At 44.3% G+C, this 27,868-nt stretch overlaps 1 protein-coding gene across 5 annotated transcripts in view; it reads right to left on the bottom strand.

The window, feature by feature from the left end:
• Nucleotides 1-27,868, bottom strand: part of LOC127007351 (alpha-protein kinase 1-like) — a 137,166-nt gene that overhangs the window by 17,983 nt on the left and 91,315 nt on the right. For 3 of the 5 annotated variants that reach the window (XM_050878210.1, XM_050878212.1, XM_050878214.1), the window contains exons 6-9: nt 25,482-25,652; nt 23,288-23,329; nt 21,385-21,513; nt 18,860-19,013 (exon numbers count right to left, since the gene is read on the bottom strand). In XM_050878210.1, coding sequence (XP_050734167.1) covers nt 18,860-19,013; nt 21,385-21,513; nt 23,288-23,329; nt 25,482-25,652 — 496 coding nt within the window. Of the gene's footprint in view, nt 1-18,855; nt 19,014-21,384; nt 21,514-23,287; nt 23,330-25,481; nt 25,653-27,868 lie in introns of those variants that run through there. The other 2 variants (XM_050878213.1, XM_050878211.1) reach the window with 2 other exon arrangements.

Raw genomic sequence — 27,868 nt, 5'->3', positions numbered from 1 at the left:
TCCTAAACATAACATAAAGGGAAAAAAATAAGTCGGTGTAGCTCTGGTCTGCTCTGGTCTGGTGTGGGATGGTCTGCGTTTATCAATATTCCGCAGAAGAGTGTGTGTAAAAACAAATTCTTTACATCTGGAGCCTCGCATTCACTTTAAGTTTTCAACAAATCCTGCAGATCACCAAGTAAGCCTCTCCCTCGGAAAATGGTCCACTGATTTGAGTCTCGCGTCGTATTTCACTTTTCACCCGCGAGAGGAGCTTCCCCGCCCTGCACTCTCCTTCCCACCTTTTTCCGGCCCTTTCCCTCTCAGCATCTCCGTTCCTCTACCGCCACCTTCCTTCCCCATGTTTCCCCTCACTTCCCCTCTCTTCTTTCCCCTCACATCCTTTTACCATTCCGTATCATCTCTTTTCTTCCTCTTATCTCCCTTCCCCTCTCTTCTTTCCCCTCACATCCTTTTACCATTCCGTATCATCCCTTCTATCCCTCTTATCTCCCTCCCCCTCTCTTTTTTGCCCTCTCATCATTTTACCTTCCTTATCATCCCTTCCTATCCTCTTACCTCCCCTTCCCTCTCTCTTTTTCCCATCCAATACCTTTCTATTCCTGCCACTTCATTTTTTACTTTACCTTCCTTTATCATGCCTTCCAATCCCGTTCCCTCCCTTACTAAATCTTCCACTCTCTTCCACTCCCTTTCTGAGCACCTACTCTAGCCCCATAGCCGACCACAATCCCTGTCTGCCATCCCCTCCATTTCCTTCCCAGTCTTTCCTTTTCTTTCCCTTCCCTTCCCTTCCCTTCCCTTACCTTACCTTACCTTACCCTCCCTTTTCTGCCCTTCCTCGACCACGACCCCTCTGAGACTCTCCCCATCTCTCCCGGCGGCGCAGAAATAACACAGCAGCCTCACCTCCGCCAGTGGGCCCACCGCGGACGCCCTAAATCCCACCTCCTCCTCTACGGGGAACCGAAGGGAGATCACGAACACTTAGCCACCAGGACACACACCCCGACCTGACACCCATACCAACGCCCTTCTCTCAACCATGCCCCCTGTCACACATACTCCCACATTCACGCCCATGCCCCGTTTATTCCCACACATTCCACACATTCATTACCACACCCACACCTGCCCCTTTACTAACCCATATATGCACACACATGCCTCCACATCCACAGCCACACCTACCCCCGACTCCTCTCCCTTCGTACCCTTCCACCTTTCCTCCCACGCCTCCCTGATCCGCCTGGCTTTATTTAGTCCCTCTGCTTCAAACGATATACCATCCTCGCCTCTATTTTTCCCGCCGCTCCCTCCCTCCCTCCACCCACTCTCTACATCCCGCCCTTAACACACACCTCGCCAAACACAACCTGACCCTCCAATGATATATACAATTTTCCACTCCATTTTTTTCTTGCCCCCTAACTTCTTTGATAGGCACACACACACACACACACATACCTGCCTGAGTAGTACAATGGGTTGGAAAAAAAAGGGAAAATAAAGAAAATGGGAGAAGGTAGACGATGAAGACTAAATAAAAATAATAAAAGTGAAAAAAGTAAATAGCGAGCTCATGTAGTACGGTGACAAAAGTAGTAGTAGTAGTAGTAGTAGTAGTAGTAGTAGTAGTAGTAGTAGTAGTAGTAGTAGTAGTAGTAGTAGTAGTAGTAGTAGTAGTAGTAGTAGTTGATGTTTTTGTTGTTGGTGGTGTTGGTGTTGATGTTTGATGTTGTTGTTGTTGTTGTTGTTGTTGTTGTTGTTGTTGTTGTTGTTGTTGTTGTTGCATGCGTATCTCGGACCCTTCCCCTTCAAGCTCCTCCTCTCGCCTCCTCGTGCTCCCGCTGTCCTTCACTGCACGCTTTAAAGGTCAACACATCCTGCCCTCGTGTGCTGCAGCCTTACTATACCCCCGCACCGACACCCCTCACCTCACCCCTCCTCCATCCACCCACGCATCTACACGTCACTCCACCCCCACCTGCCCCTCCCACACCTCCCGCTTACCACCCCTCCACTCATCCACGCAACTAAACGTCATTCCACTCCTTCCCCCCCCCACACACTTGTCCAGAAGTGCCCCCGCCCCCCCAACGACCCCTTCTCATAAACACCGTCCCGAGAAGTTCCAACAATGGCAAGAGAGAGAGAGAGAGAGAGAGAGAGAGAGAGAGAGAGAGAGAGAGAGAGAGAGAGAGAGAGAGAGAGAGAGAGAGAGAGAGAATAAAGAAGGATGAGAGAAAAAGAAAAAAAGTGAAGGATACAGCTAAAAAGAGCCAAACAGACAAACACACAGACAGGCAGAGACACACCTCACCCTCCTTCCTTCCCCATCCTTCCATTCCCTTTCATCCACTACTTCCCATCTCTCCCTTCTCTTTCTCACCCAGTCCTCATCCACATCCCTTCCCCTCTCTTCCATTCCTTTCCCCTTCCCTATCCAGCAAGCATCCTTTATCTCCCTTCCCCTCAATCACCCCATCCATTCCCATCCTCACCAACCGCCCCATCACCCTTCCTTCCCCACACTCCCCTTTCCTCCCCACCACTGCCTCACCTCCTACGACTTCTTCCCCTCACTTCCCCTTCCCCTTCCCCCTTACTATGCCTCTCCCTCTTCCTTCCTCTCCATGACCCTTCCTGGAATATCACACCAGCTGCCCACATGACTGACCGGCAGATGGTGTTCAACTCCACTATATTGGGAGAGAGGGGGGAGTGGAGAGAGACGCAGGAGAGTGAGGGAAAGTCGAAGAGAGTAAAGGACAGGAGGAAAGTCAGGGAGAGTTGAGGAAAGTGAGGGAGAGGGGAGAAGAGGGTGAGGGTAGAGTAGTAGGGAGAGGGGAGGGAAGTGGAGATCGTGGGGAGAAAGAAGGGGAGAATAGAGATAAGTAGGAGGAGAGATAAAGTAAGTAAGAGAAGAAAATGGAAGAGGGAAGAAAAAGGATGGAAGGATGGGGTAGCGCAAAAGTAGGAAAAGGTAGGAGGAGAGGAAAGTGAAGAAGAGAAGTGGGGAAATGGGAGAAGTTAGACATGGGAGGAGGAGAGGGGAAGGAACAGGAGGAGTAGGTAAAACTTGTAGTGAGAGAAATGGAAGGAACAGGGGAAGGAGAAAAGGAAAAAGGGGAGTTGGAGTAAAAAAAAAAAGGAGAGAGGGAGAGGGGAAGAAAAAGGCATGATGGAAAGTGAGGGAGGAAACGACTGAATGAAAGATAGAAAATGAGAGAAGAGAGGGAGTGAAAGAGAGAGAAGAGGAAGGGAGAGGGAAAGTAAAGGTGAGAAGCAGAGAAAAAAAAAGTGAGTGAGAGGGAAAGAAGGAGAAAGGAATGATTAAAATGAATGAAGGGAAAGTTAGGACAGAGGAAAGGAAACAAAATGAGAGAAGAAAGGGAGTGAAGGGGAGGGAAGGGAAGGAGAAAGGAGGAAAGAAGAGGGGAGGGAAGGGAAGAAGGGGGGAGGAAAGAAGAGTGGAGGGAAGGGAAGGAGAGTGGAGGAAAGAAGAGGGGTGGGAAGGGAAGAAGACGGGAGGAAAGTAGAGGGGTGGGAAGGGAAGGCGAGGAGAGGAAAGAAAGGGAAGGGAAGAGGAGAGAGAAAGAGGGGGAGGGAAGGGAAGTAGAGGAGAGGAAAGAAGAGCGGAAGGAAGGGAAAGGGAGGGAAGAGGGTGGGAAGGGAAGGAAGAGGAAAGAGAAGAGGGAAGAAGGAAGGAGAGGAAGGAAGGAGAGGGGAGGCAAGGGAAGGAGAGGAGAGGAAAGAAGAGGGGAGGGAAGGGAAGGAGAGGAGAGGAAAGAAGAGGGGAAGGAGAGGGGAGGCAAGGAGAGGAAAGAAGAGGGGAGGGAAGGGAAGGAGAGGAGAGGAAAGAAGAGGGGAAGGAGAGGGGAGGCAAGGAGAGGAAAGAAGAGGGGAGGGAAGGGAAGGAGAGGAGAGGAAAGAAGAGGGGAAGGAGAGGGGAGGAAAGAAGAGGGGAAGGAGAGGGGAGGAAAGAAGAGGGGAAGGAGAGGGGAGGCAAGGAGAGGAAAGAGGGCAGGATCCAAACTCTCTCTTCCCTCCACGTCTCCACAACCGGCTCTGTGTCTGTCTGTCAGATTGGCAATAGACTGGAGGACTTTCTCTCTCTCTCTCTCTCTCTCTCTCTCTCTCTCTCTCTCTCTCTCTCTCTCTCTCTTCTTCCTTTGCTCTTCTCTCATCTTCTTTGTAATTCAGGTTTATTTTCCTTTATTTTTTCCATTCTTTCTCTCTCATTTATCTCATCTCTCTACTTTTGCTTTATTTTATTTTCACTCCCTTGGCTCTACTGCGTCGCCTTCAAAACCACCACCACCACCGCCGCCACCGCCACCGCCGCCGCCTCGACACCGCCAAAGACACACATTGGAAATCGGTATACTTCGTTGGCCGTCCCGCCTGCCTGCCTTCCTCTACCTTTGTCCTCCTCGTCTTCCTCCTTTTCCTCCCCTAATGAGCCTGGCGGAGATGTACGTCACGCTACCTCCTCCTCCTTCTCCTCCGCCTCCGCCTCCGCCTCCGCCTCCTCCCTATCACGGAAATAACAAGCCCGAAATAGACTCGATAGGTAACAAGTTTTCGGTTGGTCAATCCTCGGAGCCGAAACACGTAAATCACCTGTACTATTTACCTGGATTACCTTGCTCATCTGTCTCTTTTTCTTCCCTTCCCTTCCTCTTCTTTTCTTTTCTTTTCTATTCTTTTCTTTTCTTTTCTTTCCTCTCCTTTCCTTTCCTTCCCTTCCCTTCCTTTCCCTACCCTCCCACGTTTACCTAGCAATCTCCCCTTCTACTTCTACTTCTACCTTCTACTTCTCTACCTATCTACCTACCTACCTATTTATCAATCTACTTACCTACTTACCCACCTGCCTACCTACCTACCTATCAGCCTTTCACTCTTACCTCCCACGTTTACCAAGCCATCTCCCCTTAACCAATTACCTGAGTACTCCACAAACTCCTCCGCCTCCTCCTCCTCCACTTACCGACCACCAAAGTTCGCCGCGCCCTTCCCGCTGCTCCACACTATTAACAGACCCTTCCCGCCCAGCCCACCGCCGCCTGACATGGCTACTCAGACTGGGCTAACTTTAATGGGGAGTGAAGCAGGAACAGGGTTAGTCTAGGGGTAATTATCTATTTGTCTATCTTTATTTATCTCTCTATCTCTATCTCTCTCTCTCTCTCTCTCTCTCTCTCTCTCTCATCCACTCCTATACACTCTCACACCTCTTCTCTCCCTCATTATGCATCCTATATTCATCCACTGCCTCCTCCTCCTCCTCCTCTTCCTCCTCCTCTACTTCCTCTTCCTCTTCATCATCCTCCCCCATTCTGCCCACAATAAAGTCTCTGATCTAACCTCCCCTCTCCCTCCCTCCCCTGACCAAGCCTCGCACACGCCTCCCTCCCTCCCTACCTTCATCCATACATCACCCCCCCCCCCTCCTCCTCAGTCCATCCCCGCCCCCAACGCCCACCCGAGCCACGCCCATACACCTTTAGGGCTCCCCGGGTCGCCGTGCTGATTAAGGTCATTTTTCTCCCCACTGTCACGCGTTATTTCCCGAAAGCCAATTATCTCCCCACTTTGAATGTGTACGTCTACTTTGCACACACACACACACACACACACACACACACACACACACACACACACACACACTGGTATTTCTTTATCTTTCTTTTTTTTTTCCTTTTATCTTCTCTTCCCGCCAGTCCTCTCTCTCTCTCTCTCTCTTATCTTAATCCTCACCATTTTTCTTTCTTTTCCTTTTTCGTGTCCTTTAAACTCATGATCCCGCTCCCTTAACCTTATCTTTCCTCCCTTCTCTCTCTCTCTCTCTCTCTCTCTCCCCCCCCCCCCTTCGATCCTCTCCTCCTGCCTGATTTGCTTCTTCATCTCCTTCCTTTATTCATTCTCTCCCTCCCTAATTCACTCTCTTCTTCATCCTTTTTTGCAATTCCTTTCTCCCTCCCTCCCTCCCTCCCACCACGCCCCCTTCTTCCCTTCCTATCTTCTCCCTTACTTTCTTTAATCCTTCTATCCTTTTTTCCTCCCTCTCTCCCTTCTTAATTCCCTTCCTTCCTACCATTACTTCTTCCCCTCCTTCTTTCCTCCTTTCTTCCTTTCCTCCTTTTTTCCCTTCCTCCTTTCTTCCCGTCCTCCCTTCTCTCCTCCACGGCCTTCAAGAATTCAATGATGTTCCTCCATCTCATCATTTTCTCTCCTCTTACACTGAAAACTCCATATTCTCTCTCTCTCTCTCTCTCTCTCTCTCTCTCTCTCTCTCTCTCTCTCTCTCTCTCTCTCTCTCTCTCTCTCTCTCTCTTCTATTCTCTCCTCTATTCTCTATTTTCTCATATATTATCTCCTCTATTCTCTATTCTCTTCTCTTTTCCTCTCCCTTTTCCTTTTTCTCTTCCTCTTCCTCTTCCTCTCCCTCTCTCTCTCTCAGGTTCAAGCATTAATCAGTTGCCTCACAGTGCTAGAGAATCAATCAAAGCCTGAGGAGGAGGAGGAGGAGGAGGAGGAGGAGGAGGAGGAGGAGGCGGAGGAGGAGGGGAAAAGAGACGGGAGGAGGAGAGAGAGAGAGATAGAGAGAGAGAGAGAGAGAGAGAGAGAGAGAGAGAGAGAGAGAGAGAGAGAGAGAGAGAGAGAGAGAGAGAGAGAAACTTCATGAACTCCAAGCAAGAATTCTTTTAAGGAGTGTTTTTTCTCTTCTTTTTCTCCTCTACACATTTCTCTCCTTTTTTTTCCCTCATTCCCTCTCTCTCACCTTCTCCTCCCCCTTCTTCAACCCCTTCGCCTTCTCATCAGCCAACTCCCTCCCTCACTTTCCTTCTTTCCATGTGTTATTCCTTCTTTCTTGCGCTTCTCCATATTTGATTCCTCCTCTCTCATTCTTGTACCTTCTATTCCCTTCTTTTTTTCTACCCCATCCCCGTCTGTCTCTTTCCTTCCTCTATTCCTTTTATTTTCTTCCCTCTTTCTCCTCAGTTCCCCCGAATATCATAACTTCTCATTCGTTTAATTTATCTTCTCTTCCCTTCTCTTCTGCTCCTCTATCTTATCTCCCTTCCCCTTCCATATCTAAAAACAAACAACACAGTCACCCTCTTCACATGCGAGCCTATCTATCGTTTCTCCCTCCTCCCCCTCCCCCTCCTCCACTCTCCGCTCCCCCTTTTCCTTATGCTAAAACTCTCCCGCACACTTTCAGCAAAACTATAACAGGGAACGCTTTTTTACCCCATTAGTCCACCCGTATTAATTTTGCCACCATTTCCATCACTGTCTCCAACACCTCTCCCATCTCATCCATACAAAAGCAGGCGGTTACACTTCCCCTCTTCATACACCCTACAACAACAGCTAACATTCTTTTATTTCCTCTTCCTCCATTCGTCTAATTGCTTCCGCTCTCCAGAATCTTCATCCCCGTCTCCATCAGCAGCATCATCATCATCATCAAAGGCAGCGGAAGAAAAGCCAGAAACACAAACTTCCCGGCAAGACATTACCCGGAGCAGCGGCGGGCCCGGAACGGCAAACAGCGCCCGGGCAAATGTTTCCTCTCGTGAACTCTGGACATTACGGGAGATGATGGAGGAACGCGAGCCATGGAGGGTGTGTAAGGCAAGGGGGGTTCAGTACAGGCACTCAGCATTACTACATCCCTCTACTGTACTCTTCCATGCTGTTACTTGCTTCTTTACAGTGTGGGAGATGAACACGAGCCATGGAGGGTGTGTAAGGCAAGGGGGGTTAAGTACAAGCACTCAGCATTACTACATCCCTCTACTATACTATACTCTTCCATAATATTACTTGCTTCTATACAGTCTTTGGGATGATGAACGCGAGCTACGGAGCGTGTGTAAGGCAAGGGGAGTCAGTACAGGCACCCAGCATCTCTACAACCCTTTACACAGCATTCCTACATCCATACAACCCTTTACACTGTCTGGTAGATGATGGAGAAACGCGAGCTACGGAGGGACTAGAAGACAAGGAGGGCTCAGTACAGGCTCTCAGTATCTATCTCTACATCCCTTTGCACTACTTTACTTCGCTGGACATCGCTTGTTTACAGTTTGGGAGATGATGAAGACGAGCCACGGAAGGAGTGTAAGGCAAGACGAGCACATTACAGGTACTCAGCAACTCTACATCCCTTTGCACTACTTTACTTCGCTGGACATCGCTTGTTCACAGTCTGAGAGATGAGGAAGACGAGCTACGGAAGGAGTGTAAGGCAAGACGGGCTCAGTATATGCACTCCGCCACTCTACATCCCTCTGCACTGCTTTAAGTTGCTGGGCATCCCTTGTTTCCACTCGTGAGTCCTGAACTTTACGGCAGATGACGAGAGATCCCGAGCTACGGATGAGGGCGTACATAGACCAGGCAGGGGAAGCCGGGCACTCAGCATCATTTAATTAACATCACTTTACGCCGCGCGGCTGTGGCGGCCCTGGCAGTGTTAAAATAATATTGCCATTTTGCTCGGGAACAATTAGCAACAAACATCCACGGAGTACCGTCATGTTCTTTGAATGAATTAAATTCAAACAAAAAGATGTTAATCATAAACACCAGCAGGTAACTATGAGTTGTTTCCTATGAGCAGAATATCGCTAAAATAATTGCCAACACCAGCACCAAGTCAAGGCAGCCCGCGGCAGGGAAGTGCGGCTCGGCCAGATGTTACAGCATTACTTTATAACGAGAATGCTCCTTTGATTTATATTAGTTTTAAGAAAATTAATATTCAGCGTTGATAACCTGGCGCTGTGCGAGGGCGGTGCAACATTTCTTGACTTGAAACAAATTAATAAACGTTGAAGGAGCGCCAGGAGCTCGCCTCGTCCAAGCTGGTAATCATACTTAAAGACTGACAGCAGCTTATTCCACAAATAAGAAGAAGTCCATTTTTAAACTTACTAATGCCAGCCTAATGATGTCTGCTAGTGCCAAGTACACATTTTCATCATATATATTTTTTCTCTAAACTTTAATCAACGTTTTTATTTGTAAAGCCCCACCCGTTACTTACAACACATCCCCTCTAGCCTTGTATCGCTGCAAAAGATTGCTCGATATTTCCGGCGCGTGTGAAGCAAGGGCTCACGCTTATGTCAGCAGGTGAAAGAAGCGCCGGCCGCGGAAAAGTAGCGCCAGCAGCGTGAACACGTCTATAAAAACAGCCCCATCATGACGTCACTGGAGCGGCACAGCACGCGGCGGACAATAGGAACAGCAGGGGAGGAGGAGGAGGAGGACGACTTAGTGAGAGGACGAGGAGGAAGGGAAGAGAGAAATATATTCGAGGAGAAATTATGAGATACAGAAAAGAAGACGAGGACGAGGACGAACTGGACTGGAGGAGGAGGAGGAGGAAGAGGAGGAGGAGGAGGAGGAGAACAGTGCAATCACCCCCTCCAAAAGGATAATAGTGTAGGCCAAGGCACGAACCTATTACCTCCTCCTCCTCCTCCTCCTCCTCCTCCTCCTCCTCCTCCTCCTCCTCTTCCTTTCTCTCTTCCACCAACACACTACGCTGCCAACTCTTTTCCTCCATTCTCCCCTTCCCCTTTTCTCCCTTTCACACCATTCCTCTCTTCCTCTTTCTATTCCTCCCTTCTTTCTCCTCCACTGCGTTTTCCTTCCTTCCCCCTCTCACCCTCTCCCTCTCCCTCCTCTTCCTTCTCCTCCCACCCCTACTCCCTTCCTCTTCCTTCCTATCCATTTTCCCTTACAATATCGCCACTCCTCCTCCTCCTCCTCCTCCTCCTCCTCCTCCTCAGCTGAGCCAATCGACCACGTGAGAAGGGAGATTACAGAACGACGTCACGACCAGGCGAGGAGGAGAAGGAGGAGGAGGAGGAGGAGGAGGAGGTGGAGGAGGAGGATAGTGAAGGGAAAAGCAGTTGAAATTAAGCGAGCTGGTAAAAGCGAAAAGAAGAATGGAAAAAAAAAAAGAGAAAAAACGTTGCATATGAAACTCAAACGGATAAAAAAAATGAAATACAAAAATAACGAAAAGAAGAAAGACGAGGAGGAGAAATTGAAACACGAAGAAGAAAGAGGAGAAGGAGGGAAAAATGAAAGTAGTAAAAGATGTGAAAGGGAAGGGGGATAAACATGAACGAGGGGAAGGAAGGTGAAATATGAAGAAAGAGAAAACAAAGAAGAAGAAAATAAACGAGAAACAAAACAAAAAAACGAAAGGAAGAAAGAGAGAGAAAGAAAGAAGGATGCAAAGTATGACTGATGAGGTGACGAAAAAAGAAGAGGAGAAAGAAAATTAAGAAAGACAAAATGCAAAAGAGGAGGGAAATGAGACGCGGAGAGAAGACGAAGAATGAGGAGAATGAGAAGTGAGAGGAAAGACAATAACATGAAGGACAGAAAACGAAAGTGATGAAGCGATGGTAATGGAGGAAGAGAAGCTAGAGGAGGAGGAGGAGGAGGAGGAGAGCAAACGAATCTGTGAGCAAATTAAAAGGTCTGCAAGAAGGGAGTTAAGGAAAAAATTAAAGAAAGGAGGAAATGAAGGAGGAAGAGAGAACGTGACAAAAATAGACGAAGGAAGGAATAGAGGAAGGAAAAATAGATGGATGGATGAATGGAGGAAGCGAGAGGCCGAACAATGAAGAGGAGAAGAGGCGATTAGCAAGTGTCACCATGCATGAGATAGATAGATAGATATAGACAGATAGATAGATAGACAGAGAGAGAGAGAGAGAGAGAGAGAGAGAGAGAGAGAGAGAGAGAGAGAGAGAGAGAAAATCAATGTATAAGCCGTAATGTACAAGGCGGTAATCAAGCTTTAGCAACATGACACCGTAAGGTTTAGCAGACAGCAGCGGCGCGAGTCTTACAGGAGCCACAGAACTTCGAGCAAAGGACACCAGGACACCCCAGCACCCCACGTAGCTCCCCGCGGCCACCCCAACACCCCAGTCCCCCCAGCATCTACTCCCCGGCCACCCCAACACCCCAGTACACTCCAGCAGCTCGCTACGGTCACCCCAACATTCCAACACCCCAGCAGCTCTTCCCCGGCCACCCCAACACCCCAGTCCCCCCAGCATCTACTCCCCGGCCACCCCAACAACCCAGTACCCTCCAGCAGCTCCCCACGGTCACCCCAATATTCCAACACACCAGCAATTTCCCAACGCCCCAGCACACACACCCAGCAGCTCTTCCCCGGCCACCCCAACACCCCAGCATGCATCCACCAGCAGCTCCCCCGGTCACCCCAACGTCCCAACACCCCAGCACACACCCCCAGTAGCTCCCCACAACCACCCCAACACTATAGCACTCCCATCAGCTCTCCCCGGCCACCCCAACACCCCGGCATGCATCCACCAGCAGCTTCTCCCCAGCCACCCCGACAACCCCGCACCCCATCACCCCTTCCGCAGCCCTCGTGACCTTCAGCAGCGCCCGGCCCTTCCCGTCCATACATTAGCGCCGTCATTAATATTCCTCCACTTCATAACAAGTCGCCCGGTGTTAATTATGAGAAATTATCTTGGGCGCAGAAGGTGGCAGCGCGGCCCGAGGGAGGGAGAGAGAAGGGGGAGGAGAGAAGAGGGGGAGAGGGAAGGGGAAGGAGGAAGGTATGGGGGAAAGACGCACGCCTGGCCCACCTGTTTTCAGTACACAGGTAGGTCGTGTTTACTTGTCCGTTAGCGCCCTTTAGGTTCTTTTCTCCACTCCAGTGACTTCAGAATCCATGCTCACAAACAGCCTCTTTCCTCTATCGCTAACCAGGTCCTTTTTATAGTGACTGCATAAAGAGGGCCGCGGCGTCATGAGTTATTCAGGCAGTATCAATCAGTTCTACGTGCTGATGGCAATGAGTACCTGGCTGTGTTCTTTAAAGCCAGTGAATGTTTTGTTTTATGGAAATGAGTACCTGGCTGTGTTCTTTAAAGCCAGTGAATGTTTTGTTTTATGGAAATGAGTACCTGGCTGTGTTCTTTAAAGCCAGTGAATGTTTTGTTTTATGGAAATGAGTACCTGACTGTGTTCTTTAAAGCCAGTGAATGTTTTGTTTTATGGAAATGAGTACCTGACTGTGTTCTTTAAAGCCAGTGAATGTTTTGTTTTATGGAAATGAGTACCTGACTGTGTTCTTTAAAGCCAGTGAATGTTTTGTTTTATGGAAATGAGTACCTGGCTGTGTTCTTTAAAGCCAGTGAATGTTTTGTTTTATGGAAATGAGTACCTGACTGTATTCTTTAAAGCCAGTGAGTGTTTTGTTTTATGGAAATGAGTACCTGACTGTGTTCTTTAAAGCCAGTGAATGTTTTGTTTTATGGAAATGAGTACCTGGCTGTGTTCTTTAAAGCCAGTGAATGTTTTGTTTTATGGAAATGAGTACCTGGCTGTGTTCTTTAAAGCCAGTGAGTGTTTTGTTTTATGGAAATGAGTACCTGACTGTGTTCTTTAAAGCCAGTGAGTGTTTTTTTGTTGATGGAAATGAGTGCCTGACTGTATTCTTTAAAGCCAGTGAGTGTTTTTTTGTTGATGGAAATGAGTACCTGACTGTATTCTTTAAAGCCAGTGAGTGTTTTTTTGTTGATGGAAATGAGTGCCTGACTGTATTCTTTAAAGCCAGTGAGTGTTGTTGTGTTGATGGAAATGAGTGCCTGACTGTATTCTTTAAAGCCAGTGAGTGTTTTTTTGTTGATGGAAATGAGTGCCTGACTGTATTCTTTAAAGCCAGTGAGTGTTTTTTTGTTGATGGAAATGAGTGCCTGACTGTATTCTTTAAAGCCAGTGAGTGTTTTTTTGTTGATGGAAATGAGTGCCTGACTGTATTCTTTAAAGCCAGTGAGTGTTTTTTTGTTGATGGAAATGAGTACCTGACTGTGTTCTTTAAAGCCAGTGAGTGTTTTTTTGCTGATGGAAATGAGTACCTGACTGTATTCTTTAAAGCCAGCGAGTGTTTTTTTGTTGATGGAAATGAGTACCTGACTGTATTCTTTAAAGCCAGTGAGTGTTTTTTTGTTGATGGAAATGAGTACCTGACTGTATTCTTTAAAGCCAGTGAGTGTTTTTTTGTTGATGGAAATGAGTACCTGACTGTGTTCTTTAAAGCCAGTGAATATTTTTTTTATCTCCTTTTTTACCCTTGAGCTGCCTCCTTCTCTGTATTAATAAGAAGAGAACATGTCGGAAAAGAGACTAAAGAAACCAGACTGGGAGCCTTTCTACTGACTATTGTACTCGCTTAAAGAAAACAACTAGTCTGGTAATCCGAGAAGAAGCATAAAACTCAACACCTGTCATATTAGAGAACATCTTGTTTTCGATAACACTACATTTTCATACATCTTTTCAAATTTCCGGAGTTGTTTTCTTCTCTCTCTAGAAGCATAAAACTCAACACCTGTCATATTAGAGAATGTTTATTTTGTTTTCGATAACACTACATTTTCATACATCTTTTCAAATTTCCGGAGTTGTTTTCTTCTCTCTCTCGAAGCATAAAACTCAACACTGTCATATTAGAGAATGTTTAACTATCTTGTTTTCGATAACACTACATTTTCATACGACTTTTCAAATTTCCGGAGTTGTTTTCTTCTCTCCCTCGAAGCATAAAACTCAACACCAGTCATATTAGAGAATGTTTATTTTGTTTTCGATAACACTACATTTTCATACGACTTTTCAAATTTCCGGAGTTGTTTTCTTCTCTCTCTCGAAGCATAAAACTTAACACCTGTCATATTAGAGAATGTTTATTTTGTTTTCGATAACACTACACATTCATACGACTTTTCAAATTTCCAGAGTTGTTTTCTTCTCTCTCTCGAAGCATAAAACTCAACACTTGTCATATTAGAGAATGTTTATTTTGTTTTCGATAACACTACATTTTCATACGACTTTTCAAATTTCCGCAGTTGTTGTTTTTTTCACTCTCCCTAGTATGAGTGTGAACGAGCACACTAGCGAAAGTACCCTAACTACGTAGTCTCGGGGGACGCGGTTGGGTCTTTTCTAATTGAAATTGCAACACGCTAAACCCTAATTGCATTCTCTGGAAAAAGGACAAAGCAGTGCACGTGTTTTCCTGTGTAACCGAGCGTGCAGGCCTTACTGACATTATCTCTCTCTCTCTCTCTCTCTCTCTCTCTCTCTCTCTCTCTCTCTCTCTCTCTCTCTCTCTCTCTCTCTCTCTCTCTCCTTGCAGGTGGAGTTGCTAAGTACCCATATATTCTTTTAAATGGAGCAAAAAAAAAGGAAAAGAAAACTGTAATAGTCACCCACGAGGCCCGCAGAAGGGAACAGAAAACGGAAAGGTGTGTACTACTTGGCGACCGAACCCACACAAAAAAAAAAAAAAAATCCTTTGAAACTACCAAATTACGCTTTTTTCCACGATGGGGGAGGAATATGGCCCAGTATTTCGCATTCTGAAGTAGTCCTCCCATCCTCTTATAGTTTCGATGTAATCAGGTTTGGGAAATGTGATCAACTACTCCAATTTGACGGTCCATATCTTCGGGGCGGGAGCTACGGAAGGCGAGGGAATGGCGCCGCTCGTGAAGCCTTGTTCGTATCCCTAAGATGTACTCCTGCATCGAATAGTTTGACAGGAAGTAAAGTACTGTAGTCCATACCTCAAAAACGATACATACAAATACCGAGGAAAATAATTATTGAGAAAGTTTAGTTATTTTGAGTCTCCCTAGAAAGTTTACCGTTTTTCTTTACATACTCTTATATCTGGCTATTGATTCAAACTAGATTTAGATTATTTTTTCACTGATTTCTTGTAACTGATTTTTTTTTTTTTTTGAACGAGCAACTCTTGTATATTTCAGTAAGCTTTTAAGTATTATAGTAAGATCTCCAGCCTATTAAAATAGATACACCTTATTTGTGTCATAAGTTAGTCACAGAGCTAAAGTCATGTGTTTCCTGTTCTGGCTCTTAATGAGAGGATTTGAAAGTTTGTAGTGTAGTTGTCGCATCACAGGTTAGCCGCGTCTGTGACCTGTGTTTCTCATCCACTGCTAGATCGACTCTGAGGGTCGTATTTTAAAACATTTCGTCGCCCAAGTTTACATATTTAACAAGGCTATCGTATGAGTTGAGGGCATTTCCAGGAGTAGTTTTATGACCCTGGTGGTAGTTTGACCCTCCCTCAGTAGAATGAGCCTAAAGAAACACTCATTAGAACCCAACTGACCCCCTCTTTGACTTTTAGAAACAGTTGACGTGAGACGCGTAAGTGTCTTATAATACCGGCCTGAGAATGAGGGTTTGGGAGGCTCAAACTGATCATTGCGCAACACTACCTCAGAAGAAATAATTAAGTTCCATTCCTCCAACAAGTATTCCCGTGATCATCGTTTTTAAAACAAGGACACCCGTGGCCGGTGTTCACGGGGTGAGTCAGTATTTATTTTCCTTTTTCATGTTCACATCAAAAAGAGGGCTGGCACGGGCTACAAAATCAATTTAGAGGAAAATTGACTCCTGTGTGACGCTCTAGGATAAAAGAATTAAAAGCAATACAAAAAAATATAAACTGCACGGGGCTAGTTTCATAGACGGCGCAGAGAAAAAAAAATGCATCAAATTGAAAAAAGTCCATGAAAAAAAATATATATACACCATGTCATTTGCCATTTCACTCTCGGTGCATCAGGAGAAACAATGTTAACCTTTCCATGGAGAGAAAACTGTGCTATCACCAGTTTGTGTGCCTTGTTTGGACCCACAAAGTTTGTTGCTGGGAAAAACTCCCTTCGAACGTACAAACAAGCCGACAACCGATATGATGGGCCATCCCCCTCAACGAGTCTGAGAGTCTGGGGTCCGAAGCATTTCTTACCAGCACTCGAGGAATTCAACACCTCACCCCGCCTCACCCCCCCCCCCCCCCATCTCTCTCTCTCTCTCTCTCTCTCTCTCTCTTAGCTCGCATAACACACACACACACACACACACAAATGGGCACGCCCACCCAACCTGCCTTCATAATTATTCAGTTTAGTAAATACAGCTCCCTCTATAATAACAATGTTGATCTTTATTAAATTTGTATGCAAATAGCTCTTTCATAAACTTCATTAACTTTAAATATATGCGTTCAAAATTCATACGATTTACAGGCATGCATAATTATGAAGGGATTCTCCGCCTCCCTTATTCCAAGGCCACACTCACGCAGCCCGGGTCGGCGCCGCGCAAAAAGCAGCAGGAGTTCAATCAGGCCGTGAGGGGGGGGCCGGCGCGGCACAAACGGTTATCGGGGCCCGTGGGGGGGAGGGGCCGCCACAGTTTTAACGAGGCAATGTTTGTTTGGCGGGGAGCCCATTCCTCAGTGTACCCAACGCTAACGCAATTTCCGTAAGTCTGAACCTTGCCTCCAGACGCCCCCAACCTGCTTGGCACTGAGGAAATGGCAAGGCAGCCAGATCCACCTTGTGGTTGGATCGTGTCACATTCAGACTATCAACAACGAGTTCCCGACAACGTTAGCTAAAGGACACCACCAGTGCTGATTCATTCACAAAACTCATTGATCGAAAGAGGCACCAGTGCCACTATAGTCATTCATTAATGTAACGGTGGCATTTTAGAAGACCTTAGTGTTGTTTGTACCTTTCGCTCAAAAAATAACTAATTGGCTGTCAAACGTTTTACCGCGGCAGCTGCCACGATGTCGCTGAGTGTCAGGGGAGTGCCAGGCGAAGCTCAGCCCGCGGGACTGGCTGTGCAAGGCTAATGAGGCTACACCTTTCTATTTTCCATGCCAACTTCAGCTTTAAGAAGTCTATTACTCTACGTGAACGTTGGATAAATTATTTTCAGCCGTTTCTACGTGGCTTTCCCCTTCCACTCCCTACACTGTGAGGCAGCATGACAGCAGGAACAAATCATGACAGTAAAGCACGACTCAGCCCCAGATCCACCAATTATGCTTCAGCAAAGAACTATTTGACGATAGCTTCTCTTTTTTACGGAACAACGGCACCGGAGTCAAGTCAAGAGCAAACCAAACAAGAGATAATGCCTGCAACACGCTGCTCCAAATATGAAACAGGAAGACACCGAAAAATGTCATCAAATTTAGTTGGAAAAGCATCTTCACTCTTCCCTTTTTATAGAACTACAGTCGTAGGATGGAAGAAATGCAGTGGAGGGAAAGCAAATTGAATAATCATAGTTTGACTTTCTCGCCACTTGATTGTGAACACTTTACATCCAGTCTTCAGCTAAATATAACTGCAAGTAATCATCACCAACACCCATCTTTTGCATGAGCTGAACCCCGATCATTAGGAAAGCATCTAGAGTCAGAAGAGAAAACATCTACCTTTGAAAAGAGACAATACATTTCCAAGCCATCTCTGCACTCTTATCTAAGACATAAGCAACATCATTAAACAGATCTCTACTGGCACCAACAGTTCATAGCACACTGAAGTCTTTCTAATATAACCTGTTCATAAAGTATCCTAAAAAGCAACTCTTTGATACAACTTTTTCTTTTTAGATGATGTAATTAACCTGGCAGCAGCAATAGACCAAATTTGTGGCTTTACAGTGTAGCAGAAACGGGCCAAATTTGTGCCATGATATAAACCCCCAAAAATAGATGATACATAATCTGATCACAAATGCTTTGATATATATTATGAAATGGTTTGTGTGAGGGGTGATTTTTTTTCTCATTTTTCTCGCTTGGAGGGACCATTAAGAAACATGATCCCCGCTGCTACCGGGTTAAGTTGGGATTATACAGTAATATAAAGTTATGGATAAAAGTATAAGAGAGTGAATGATTTTAAAGTTTTTATCATCATTTTGTAGGTCAATGCAGTTTTTTTCCATACCAAATTTCCAATACACCTCATTATGCACTCCCATCCTATTGATCCTTATGCTCTCCTAAAATAACTCGTATCTACGGCACATATTTTTGTTTATCATCATTGTTTACCATTCTCATGTATCAAAGGCATATGTCAAGGCTGGTAAAACTGTACATTTCCCTAATCCACTCCTCCCCTTCATGCTTCCTCCATTGTCATGATTACCTCAGCTGACCTTATGGCTTGCCTCTCCTTTATTGCCCTTACTTTACTTCTGTCTCCATGCTTAAATACTTATATTTGACTTCTCCCAGTTATTGAAATTCTTCTGCTCCATCTATACTCCTCAGGTTACCTCATACCTAGTTACACTCTGCCTACACAATCAGAAGTCTCAAAAATCAATTACTTCTGTTACTTTTCTTTACTCTTTGGAAAGTTCACTCTAAACTTCATAAACTGTGCTAATTTTTAACCATAACTCACTTTTAGCCAATAGAACAGTGTCACCTGAAAACAACTGCTATCTACACCTGTTCTGCACAAATCATGTTCAAAATTTTACCACTCTAATGATCTTGACCCTTTCATCCCTTACAAATAAATGCTTACATGTTATGGCTTTCCCAGTGAATAACATGATGGCCAACAAACATGTTACGGTTCCCCTGTCAAAGACAATTCCACAAATCATGAGCATGTTGCCATATGTCCACCATCACGGCATTAAAAATAATAGGTAAAGTTGGGGCATATGCTATAGCTAAGTGTGGCCTCAGTGTCCATTTATCGACCATCCCGAAAGGGAGGCTGAACAGCTGGGTGAGCTGTACACCAACTGCCCTGGCCAGGATTCAAACCCAGGCCCACAAGTTCATAGCTAGGCAGGCTAACCACTGCACCATGGAGGAGGAGGCACTGGTGTTCCTATATTGCCATGGAACACCCTATGTGCATGATAATACAAAAAGTATGATTGTACTCACCGAGGTATCCACACAGGAGCTTTGTCATTGATGGGGGACCTCTCTTGTGAATGAGATTTGATAGGCAAGTTTTTGGTTCTCCTAATGGCTTGTTTGATATCTGCTATCGCTGCTTCAACACTTTCTCGGCTCTGGCCAACTCCTCCGCCTGAAGCTAATAGGAAAAAAATTATTAGAACTCATCATTACTTAAGCAAAGCTGAAAATATAAAACTACCAGGTACATTCAGTGATCTCTGTCGCATCAAGCCAAAGGGTACCCTGTGGCTCAAGGCCTTCTAGTCATTAGCAACATCTGAGGCCATTACATCTGCACTATTCTTTCTAGTTTCCTCACGTGTCTTTCTCTGTAAGGTGAGAAGTTTACAGATGCATATTCAAGTCTTGATCATAGTGGTGTGTCAATGAACTGTACTATAGTCGGTTTCATTCTGTCTGTCCAGTCATGAGCGTAGATGTGGCACATGTGCTGTGCAAAACTGAACTGTTGTGATAAATATTAAAGCTATTTTTTTTTAAATACATTTGAATGTTCATGTATACAAAAAAAACTCATACATTCTTATAAAAATCCCAAACATGCAGATTTGCATCATATTGAATTTATATTGTCCATCATGCTCATTTTACCAAACAACTGCTTTACAATACTGACGCAGAATCAACCTATTCCACCCCACAGGCTGGGCTCTTTACTCAACAGAGAAAAGACTATAACAATGCGCATGTGCCACATCTATCAAAATTCACACTTGTGGATGGACAAATGAAATGAAACCATCTATAGCTCTGGAAATTGCTCACATGATCTGTTATTATCTAGTAACTGATTTCAGATTTATCTACTCAGTTCATGAGCAGATAAGCCTTCTAGACAAAACCACATGTCTAAAAGGGCTAACACTTATACAGAGTCAGTCTGTCAGAACAAGTCAGTCAGAGAGAGAAGCAGTCAGAGGACTCAGGCAGTCATGTGGGAAGCAGGCAGTCAGCGAGTCGAGTTGCAGAATTGGTTTCAGACATTGGTCAGAATTCAGGGGCCAATGGAAGTAATGTTCCTACCCGCAGGGAAGGAGAAATACCTTACCATATACACAGATAACATTGAGGGCTGTTAGATCCTGAGTAAGAGTGTCAACAGTGTATGCTTGACCTCTGCAAGATGTAGGTAAAGAATCAGGGTATGGGAGCCTACTTGTTACAGCACAAAGGACTACAGTCATCTCTCCCAAGTCAAAGTTGTTACCTTAGTGTGCAGGCCTGATTTCCTCAAGATATTGGTGGTGGTTGGAGGGCAATACAAGCCACCAGAATCCATGGGGCACTGCAGCCTAACAGTTACTGCATGACAAACTACGGTCAAAACTCCCAGGTCAGAGGTGCATTTTTGTAAGGCTGTAGTTACTTGGAGCACTGGCTTAGGCCTGGTAAAGCATGACAAGCAATGCAGAATAGAAGACCAGCCACCAAGGCTTCAGAGTCACTGGCATGAGCCCTAAACTGTGGTGAAGTCTCTACAATGATGTATGTTCCACTAGAGAAGGATGGACACGAAACTCAAGGACTTTTCATATGAGTTGGCTGTGAAGGTGCAACAGACCCGTCCGACACATAATGGTCGGTGGAAGGAACAAGTCAAGAAGGCGGGGCCGCAGACCTAGGGAAATTAACAAAATGGTAGCAACCAAACCCTCTTCACAGGAGGCTGCTGTGAGGGATGACTTGCCATCATTGGGTGTCTAGGGAATAGCTGATGAAGGAGACAGCAAGTTAATGGATTTAGTACATCTGGAGAGCCCAGTTAGTGTCTTTGCACCTCAACAAAACAATGGAGGATTGACAGACACAGCAATGATGAAATTTGTTTTCTAGATTATACATAAAGTATAGTTGTGTTGGGATGGCACAATGATAAAGGAAAGGGTAGTGTTATGCAGCTGTATTGTACTGGCTCTGGAAAGTTTGCACATGATCCATCATTATCTAATGCTTAATTCAAAATGTGTCTACCCTATTCACAAGCAGAACTTAAAGAAACTTCTAGACATAAAACAATTGTATGAAAGAGCTAAAATGTGGAGAGTCAGACGGCTGGGACAAGTCAGTCAAAGAGAGTCAGTCAGGGGACACAGTTGGTCACACTCAGGCAGTCAACTCAGCATGACGCGTGTAGCAGGGCTGTGTGTATTACCACTGGAGGGCATTAATTTACTATTTCGAGAGGTCACACAATTTTGCTGAATTTGTTCATATAGTAGTCAAAGCAGGACACTGACATAATGAAAGTGTTTACCATTTATTTTACCATCTATAAAAAGTGTTTACCATTTATTTTACCATCTATAAAAAGTGTTTACCATTAATTTTACCATCTATGAGGCAAATTTTCTCCCTACCTACAGTTAGTGTTGGCATCTTTAATTCTCTTTGCAGGGGCTACACTTCAGGGAGCTTTTTTTCAGCCCTTGGTCTCTCCCCTTTACCATAAAAAAATGCATATTTAAGTCCAGCTACCCCCAACCCACCTGCGTTGTGGAGGAGGTCGTGCGCTGCTGGGTGGCCCTGAACCATGTGGGGCGCCACCTTGTGCTGCACTGGACTGGTGAGGGACCCCATGGCACTTAGGAGGTGAGGACCACTACTTGGCCCTGAAACTGAAAAGAAAACGAGTTACAATGACAACAATATCAGCCTGAGTGATAAGGAGAATGCCACTATGGCAAACTTTCTATTTCAAAAATTCTGGTCGATGAAAATCAGATTTATCACACCTAACAAACCAACAGTACAAATCAATATTCTTGTTTTTTTAATAGAATACCTTTCAAGTTGATATTCGATAAACAATATTATTTAAACCACCCAAACAATTAAGACAACTCCTAACTGCAAAAAATATTAACTACCAGCGCTGTAAATGATATCTTTTTCTTTTACTTCTTGCAGCACCGAGTAACTATCAATACCTTCAGATAGAATGAATTTCCAGATATAAAGACTTCATATTCCTCAAAATAGCTCATTAAAAAGAGGACTTACTCTATATCAATATCACATCAGAGAGCACAGTACTCTGAAAGAAGGGTAGGGGAGGGAGTCATGGAGGGGACAGCATAACCTTACATATCAGCATTGCACAGGCTGCCTCTACACCACACAAATGGGGACAGTGTATTGAGCAATCTGAGCCTAGTTTCATATTCTACATACAGGTTGTGCCTTGGGAGTTGGGATCAGACGGTGTATAATGTAACATCTGAGGTGGACAGTCAACACACACACATGAATGCGACCACTGCTGCCCTCACTTATACCTCTGGATTCTCAGGTTTTCCTTTATGGTATATTTTTCAATGCATTTTTATTCTATCTCTCCCTCTCTCTCTCTCTCTCTCTCTCTTTCTTTCATTCTCACACACACGCACACACACACACGAACGTACAGACACATACATGCACGCACACACACACACACACACACACACACACATACACACACACATGTAGTTTTAATACTGATCCAAAAAGCTCTTGATGACAGTAAATAACACATCAGCTGAATAACTAAGGCAAACTATAAGTAAAGTGACACACATGCAGAAAAAGAGAAATATGTACAAAAAGTGATGAAAATGAGAAACAAAGATGAAGTGAAAGAACCATAACTTATATACAAATGAGTGCAACATAATGTAAAAAGACTCAAAGCCATGCCAACTGCTAAAATTGATATGTGATCAAAAAATGTGTATATCAAGTATTTCTGAGAGACAAGCTTGCCCTACTGAGAGCCAGCAAGCAGGTGACGTGACAAGCAGGGGCATTAGGCCGGCCACCCACTTCCCTACACCAGGCCCAACGTTGCCAGTGTCGTACTCAGCCGATTATATTCCCCGACTTCCTACCCCCAAACTGTCTTCTGGGCTCCAATAACGAAACTAATTTATAGTTATCGTTAAAAGAGTTAGATTCTGATGTTTTTAGGCAATAGTTAGGCGTCAGAAACAGGTAAATACTATGCTCTGAGTATGACAATCTGGCAATGGTGACCCAGCCAGCTCATCAGTGTGGCAGGACTGGTGGTGTTACTGAATAGAATCTCACTATTGAGTCTGGTGCAGGAATTCAGCAATCACATGTGCACAGTGGAGGTCAGATAATTTGTGACTTTTGTGATGAATTTTTTGTCATACTAGGCAGAAAATATCCTTCACTTTCTATGTAATGTCTGGCTTTATGTTAATAACTCATTCAAAACAATAGAAGAGAAATTAAGTAAAATAATAAAGGGTAAAATCAAGTAAACAATGCAATAATACATAAATGTACAAGATAATTAAGAGGTGGAAATGAAATCTCTTGCTAGTGATGAATGCAAACAGAAATGTTGTGAAGTGTGAGGAGAATCTTCAACACGACATTACTCACTCCTGCAGGCGGGCAGATACTTGCCTCTGCTGCACGCATAACCTGTTCCAAAGCATCCATCTTTAATATTTTAATTACACAAGCCTTCACATTACACACAATACCACCCCATTGACAAGAGCACAAGAAATCTATATTTCCTCGTAATTTCATTCAGGATTTTTGCCGAGAAATAAGATTCATATTAATCATATTTTTTTCTCTCTTTTCGGGGAAACATCCTGTAAAGGTTGTTGAAAATATCAAATCACAAAGTTTCTGAATTTCAAGGATTTTAAGACTTTCACAAATTTTCAGTGACACCAATTAACAGTCTCTCCACCATGGATCTGTTTGCTTTGTCATGTTTCTCATTTGTTTGACATATTTTTCATTCAGATTTTTCCCCTCATATGTAACAGTAACTATTGTGAATCAGAACTTATGGCATATAATTACTCTCTTCCAGAAAATGACAAAAAGAAAAAGAGGCTGTTTCTGAGAGGAAAGGGAGTGAATATTAAAGTCCTGCCAACAGATTATCTTCTTGTTTTATCATTCCTGAAATCTGCATTTGTCCAAGTTGCCATTCACTTAACAGCATTCACTCTGATTGTGGGGAGAAAATTCACCTGGCAAAAAATACCACAATCATCAACATATCCATTTCCCTGTGTGTAATTCACCTCTTGGTCTGCTGCAGGTCTCTCTCAAGACAGCCAGCCATTCCCCTACGGAAGAGCATAGAGCTCATAGTACCGATCTTTGGGTAAGACTGAGACCACTCACGCACAACACACCGTGACAACGAGCACAATTCCTTGCCTTACGTCACGTACCTACTCACTGCTAGGTGAACAGGGGCTACACGTGAAAGAAGATAAACCCAACTTATCTCCACCCGGCCGGGGAATTGAACCCCAGTCCTTCTGGTTGTGAGACAGACGCTCTATCCACTGAGCTACCGGGTCGTGTGGTGTGTGTGTGTGTGTGTGCGTGTGTGTGTGCGTAATTCACACACGGCCTGATCACGAGCTGAACATAACCAGCGAGTACCCTCCCGATTAGAGCAAGGCTCTTTAGTCAATCTCTGGGTTCGGCTGGGACCTTCACACACCATACACCCCATCCCCCTTGCTGAAGGTGGGACAGTAACCGTTCCTTGTCAGTTGAAAAATCCCAGCCTGAGCGGGACATGAACCTCCACGTGCCAGGTGGTGAAGCCTGGTAGCGCAGAGCTTTACCACTGAGCCACCAGAGCGGTGTGTGTGTGTGTGTGTGTGTGTGTGTGTGTGTGTGTGTGTAATTCACCACGGCCTGATCACGAGTTGGACTCACTTTCGCCAACAGGTACCCTCCCAACACAAGCAAGTGCATGCTCATTATCGTCGATCTCTGGGTACTGCCAGGACCTCACACACCACGCACCCCATCCCCCTTGCTCAAGAGGAGTCAGTAACCACACCTAGTCAATTGAAAGAATCTGGCCTGAGCGGGGCTCGAACCGCCGCCTGTTTGGCCATGAAGCCTTGCAGCGCAGCGCTCTAGCCGATTGAGCTACCAGAGCGGAGTTTGTAATTCACCTCTTGGTCTGCTGCAGGTCTCTCTCAGTGTGTGTGTGTGTGTAACTCATTAACACTGTCTTCTATTTTCTTTTATTACATTTATAAGTACAAATCATTTCCCCATTTTCAACTTTATAATCTTCAGGATCCCCTCCTTCATTTTCAACACAACTATATCCTTGTATAAAATCACCCTTACAAAGTTCAAAGAAGAGTGGGTTTTTTTTCAACTAAAATCTCTCAATTGTTGGAAACCTGCCTCACTCTGCTATGTACTTACTACAAAAAAATCATGTGTGATACATTTATCTGACTGTTGTTTCCTTCTCTGGCAAACAAAATATATTAGGAGATCTAGATTTCATAGCATAGCAAGGCATATTTAAGGAAGCTGTTATTCATGCTATAATATGAACATTATTGTAACAATGCTCCTGAAGTAGCTACCATTGTGCAGCAACAGAAAATATTGAAAATGTAAAAGAAAATCATTATTAGAGCATCACCTTTTTTTTACAAACCATATTTAGTGTTTACTCTTATTTGTTATCTTGATTTCTATATACAGCTCTCACACTTGTTTAAAAAATTACAGCAGTATAACACAATAGAAACCTGAGTTTTCCAGTCTGCCCAGGCTCAGACCTCACCTGGAGTGTATTGAGGAGAGTGCAGGTGGCCAAGGACGTGGCTGGGGGACACGGCTGGCATTTGATTTGGGGTTGAGGATGAACTACCATTTTCTACAACAGAGTCAGCGGCTGAGCCTCCACGGTGAGGGTGAGGAGCAGGCGGCGGCGGCGGCTCAGGCATCTTCTCATCTACGAATGAAAGGTGGAGTTGTTATAAATGGGCTCAGGTGAGGCGCAGACCTCATGAGGGAAAATGAATGTCTGCATTGAATCAAGAGGCAAATATAATGTAGATGAAGAAAATATGTAACTACCAATATGCTTTGATACAAGCATGTTACAAGTTGTCAAACTACCAATATGGAAGAATAAATAAATGCAAAATAATATAGTCACAATCTTTTACCTAAATTCTGCATAATGCTGCCCAGTCATGTAACCTAAATGTCATACGATCATGATGAATATACGACACCCAGAGAACATATTATATGAATACATTCATATCAATTTATACCGTCATGTTTAGGTTTAATCAAAAAATGTTGTGCCAAGAAATAAAGGAGTTAAGTGACAAAAGATAAATCTTACATTCCCAATTAATCCTTTACTAAGGAATTCTAAGTTGAAAATATTCTAATCAAAATTCTAACTGAAAAAAAATGGGGATGCATAGGATTAAATATATATATTAATGGAAATCTACAGGAAAAAATAATGAATGAAACATTAAGAAAATTAAAGTTTTACATCAGTTCACCACTCTGGATGCAATCAATGATGTTTAACAAAACTTGTATTTCAAATATTCAGTTAGGTTTGGTTGCAATGATTTTTAAGCTATGCATACAAAAATAACTCACTCTCTACAACACAAATGGCATTCATAGAAGAATGTGGCTATGATATTTCAGCTAGAAGAAAACAATGGCCGCTTTCACACATATCAACTTTTCGCCATCCGCCGTCCATGACACGACGTCGTGCTTTCAAATAACCACGAGTGTCTATGGCCGCTTTCACACGTACTGACCTCGATCGTGAGCAGCTGAACGCCGTTCACGACCACCGTTGTCATCACGGCGCCCATTTAAAAACAGCACGGCAAAGCACCGTGGATGGCGCGAAATGTACGCAGGACTCAATGGACTCGTTCAGACATGACATCCTTTCACCGTCTAGACTAGACGGCAACACTACTTTAGTTGTCTCCTGATCACAGACCTGTGTACACTATTGCTCGCCAGTGATAATGGTCGTGTTGTTGTGTGGACAGCCGAAGCCGTCCACACAACGGTACTCTCTCTGGAATGCACGACGTCGTGTCGTGGACGGCGAATGGCGAAAAGTCAATATGTGCGAAAGCGGCCTAAGTATGTTTACAAGATCACGGCATCATGCAGCATGGCCCTTTACAGCTGCCACAGCACAAAGCCTCCCCTTGACAGCCTGACAGGTTGCTAATCCCACGCCTTCCTCTCACAAACACTACAAGTACAGAGGACAAAGCTACAGGTATCATAATTATGTGTTTCACCTTCTGTACCTAATTTTTAGAATGAGGAACAATAATGTAAAAAATCAGGCACAGAATGTCAGCTTATTGCCTTCAACAACATGTGGATGACAAAGTTATACTTTTTGGGGTCAAATGGTGACATTAGGGCCAATAATAAAACCAATGTCATAAAATGTTTTGGGAAGAGAAAGAGAGAGAGAGATAATTCTTGTGAGGTGCAATAATAATAGTGACTGAGTGTGAAACAATCAGCAACTTACCACCTTCAAGCTGAACTGGACAGGGAATGAGTTAAAGGGAAACTTTAAAAAGAAATAAATTTAATTTTAATCAATTTAGGTTGAACATATTCCACCAAAATGGGGTCCCAACAAATTAAACAACCTGTTTTTAGAGGTGGATCAAAGCTGGGGCACAGGTGACGGTCCCTTGCAAGGCACCAGCCAATAAGTGATGTCTTTGAAATTTCATCAAGAAAACCAATATGGTGAGATGCACCATTACTCTGTATTCTACTGTCAAGTACTTACTTCACTAACAGTTACTACAGCAATTGACTAAAAAGTACTTCACTAACAAATGTGATACTCATTACTTACACTCATGAAAAATGTATGTGTACAATCATACAATGCAGTATTCCTTAACAAAATAATTAACTGTAATTTTTATCCATATCTATAACAAATACCATATTCTTAAAATTTTCTTTATTTAATACTACATTAAATTTTTTTAAATATTTACCCATACTCAAAATGAATTTGTATTTTGATGCTTTTGCTCTTCTGGTAAGGAATGGGTACAAGTACAATTATTATGTGCTTCCCTCTCTTACCTCCAAGTGCTTCACAGGACCACAAGCCAGCAGAGAGGCAACAGTGGT

The sequence above is a fragment of the Eriocheir sinensis genome, chromosome 35 (assembly GCF_024679095.1).
Source record: "Eriocheir sinensis breed Jianghai 21 chromosome 35, ASM2467909v1, whole genome shotgun sequence".
NCBI lineage: Eukaryota > Metazoa > Arthropoda > Malacostraca > Decapoda > Varunidae > Eriocheir > Eriocheir sinensis.
This window is presented reverse-complemented; position numbering and strand designations above follow the sequence as displayed.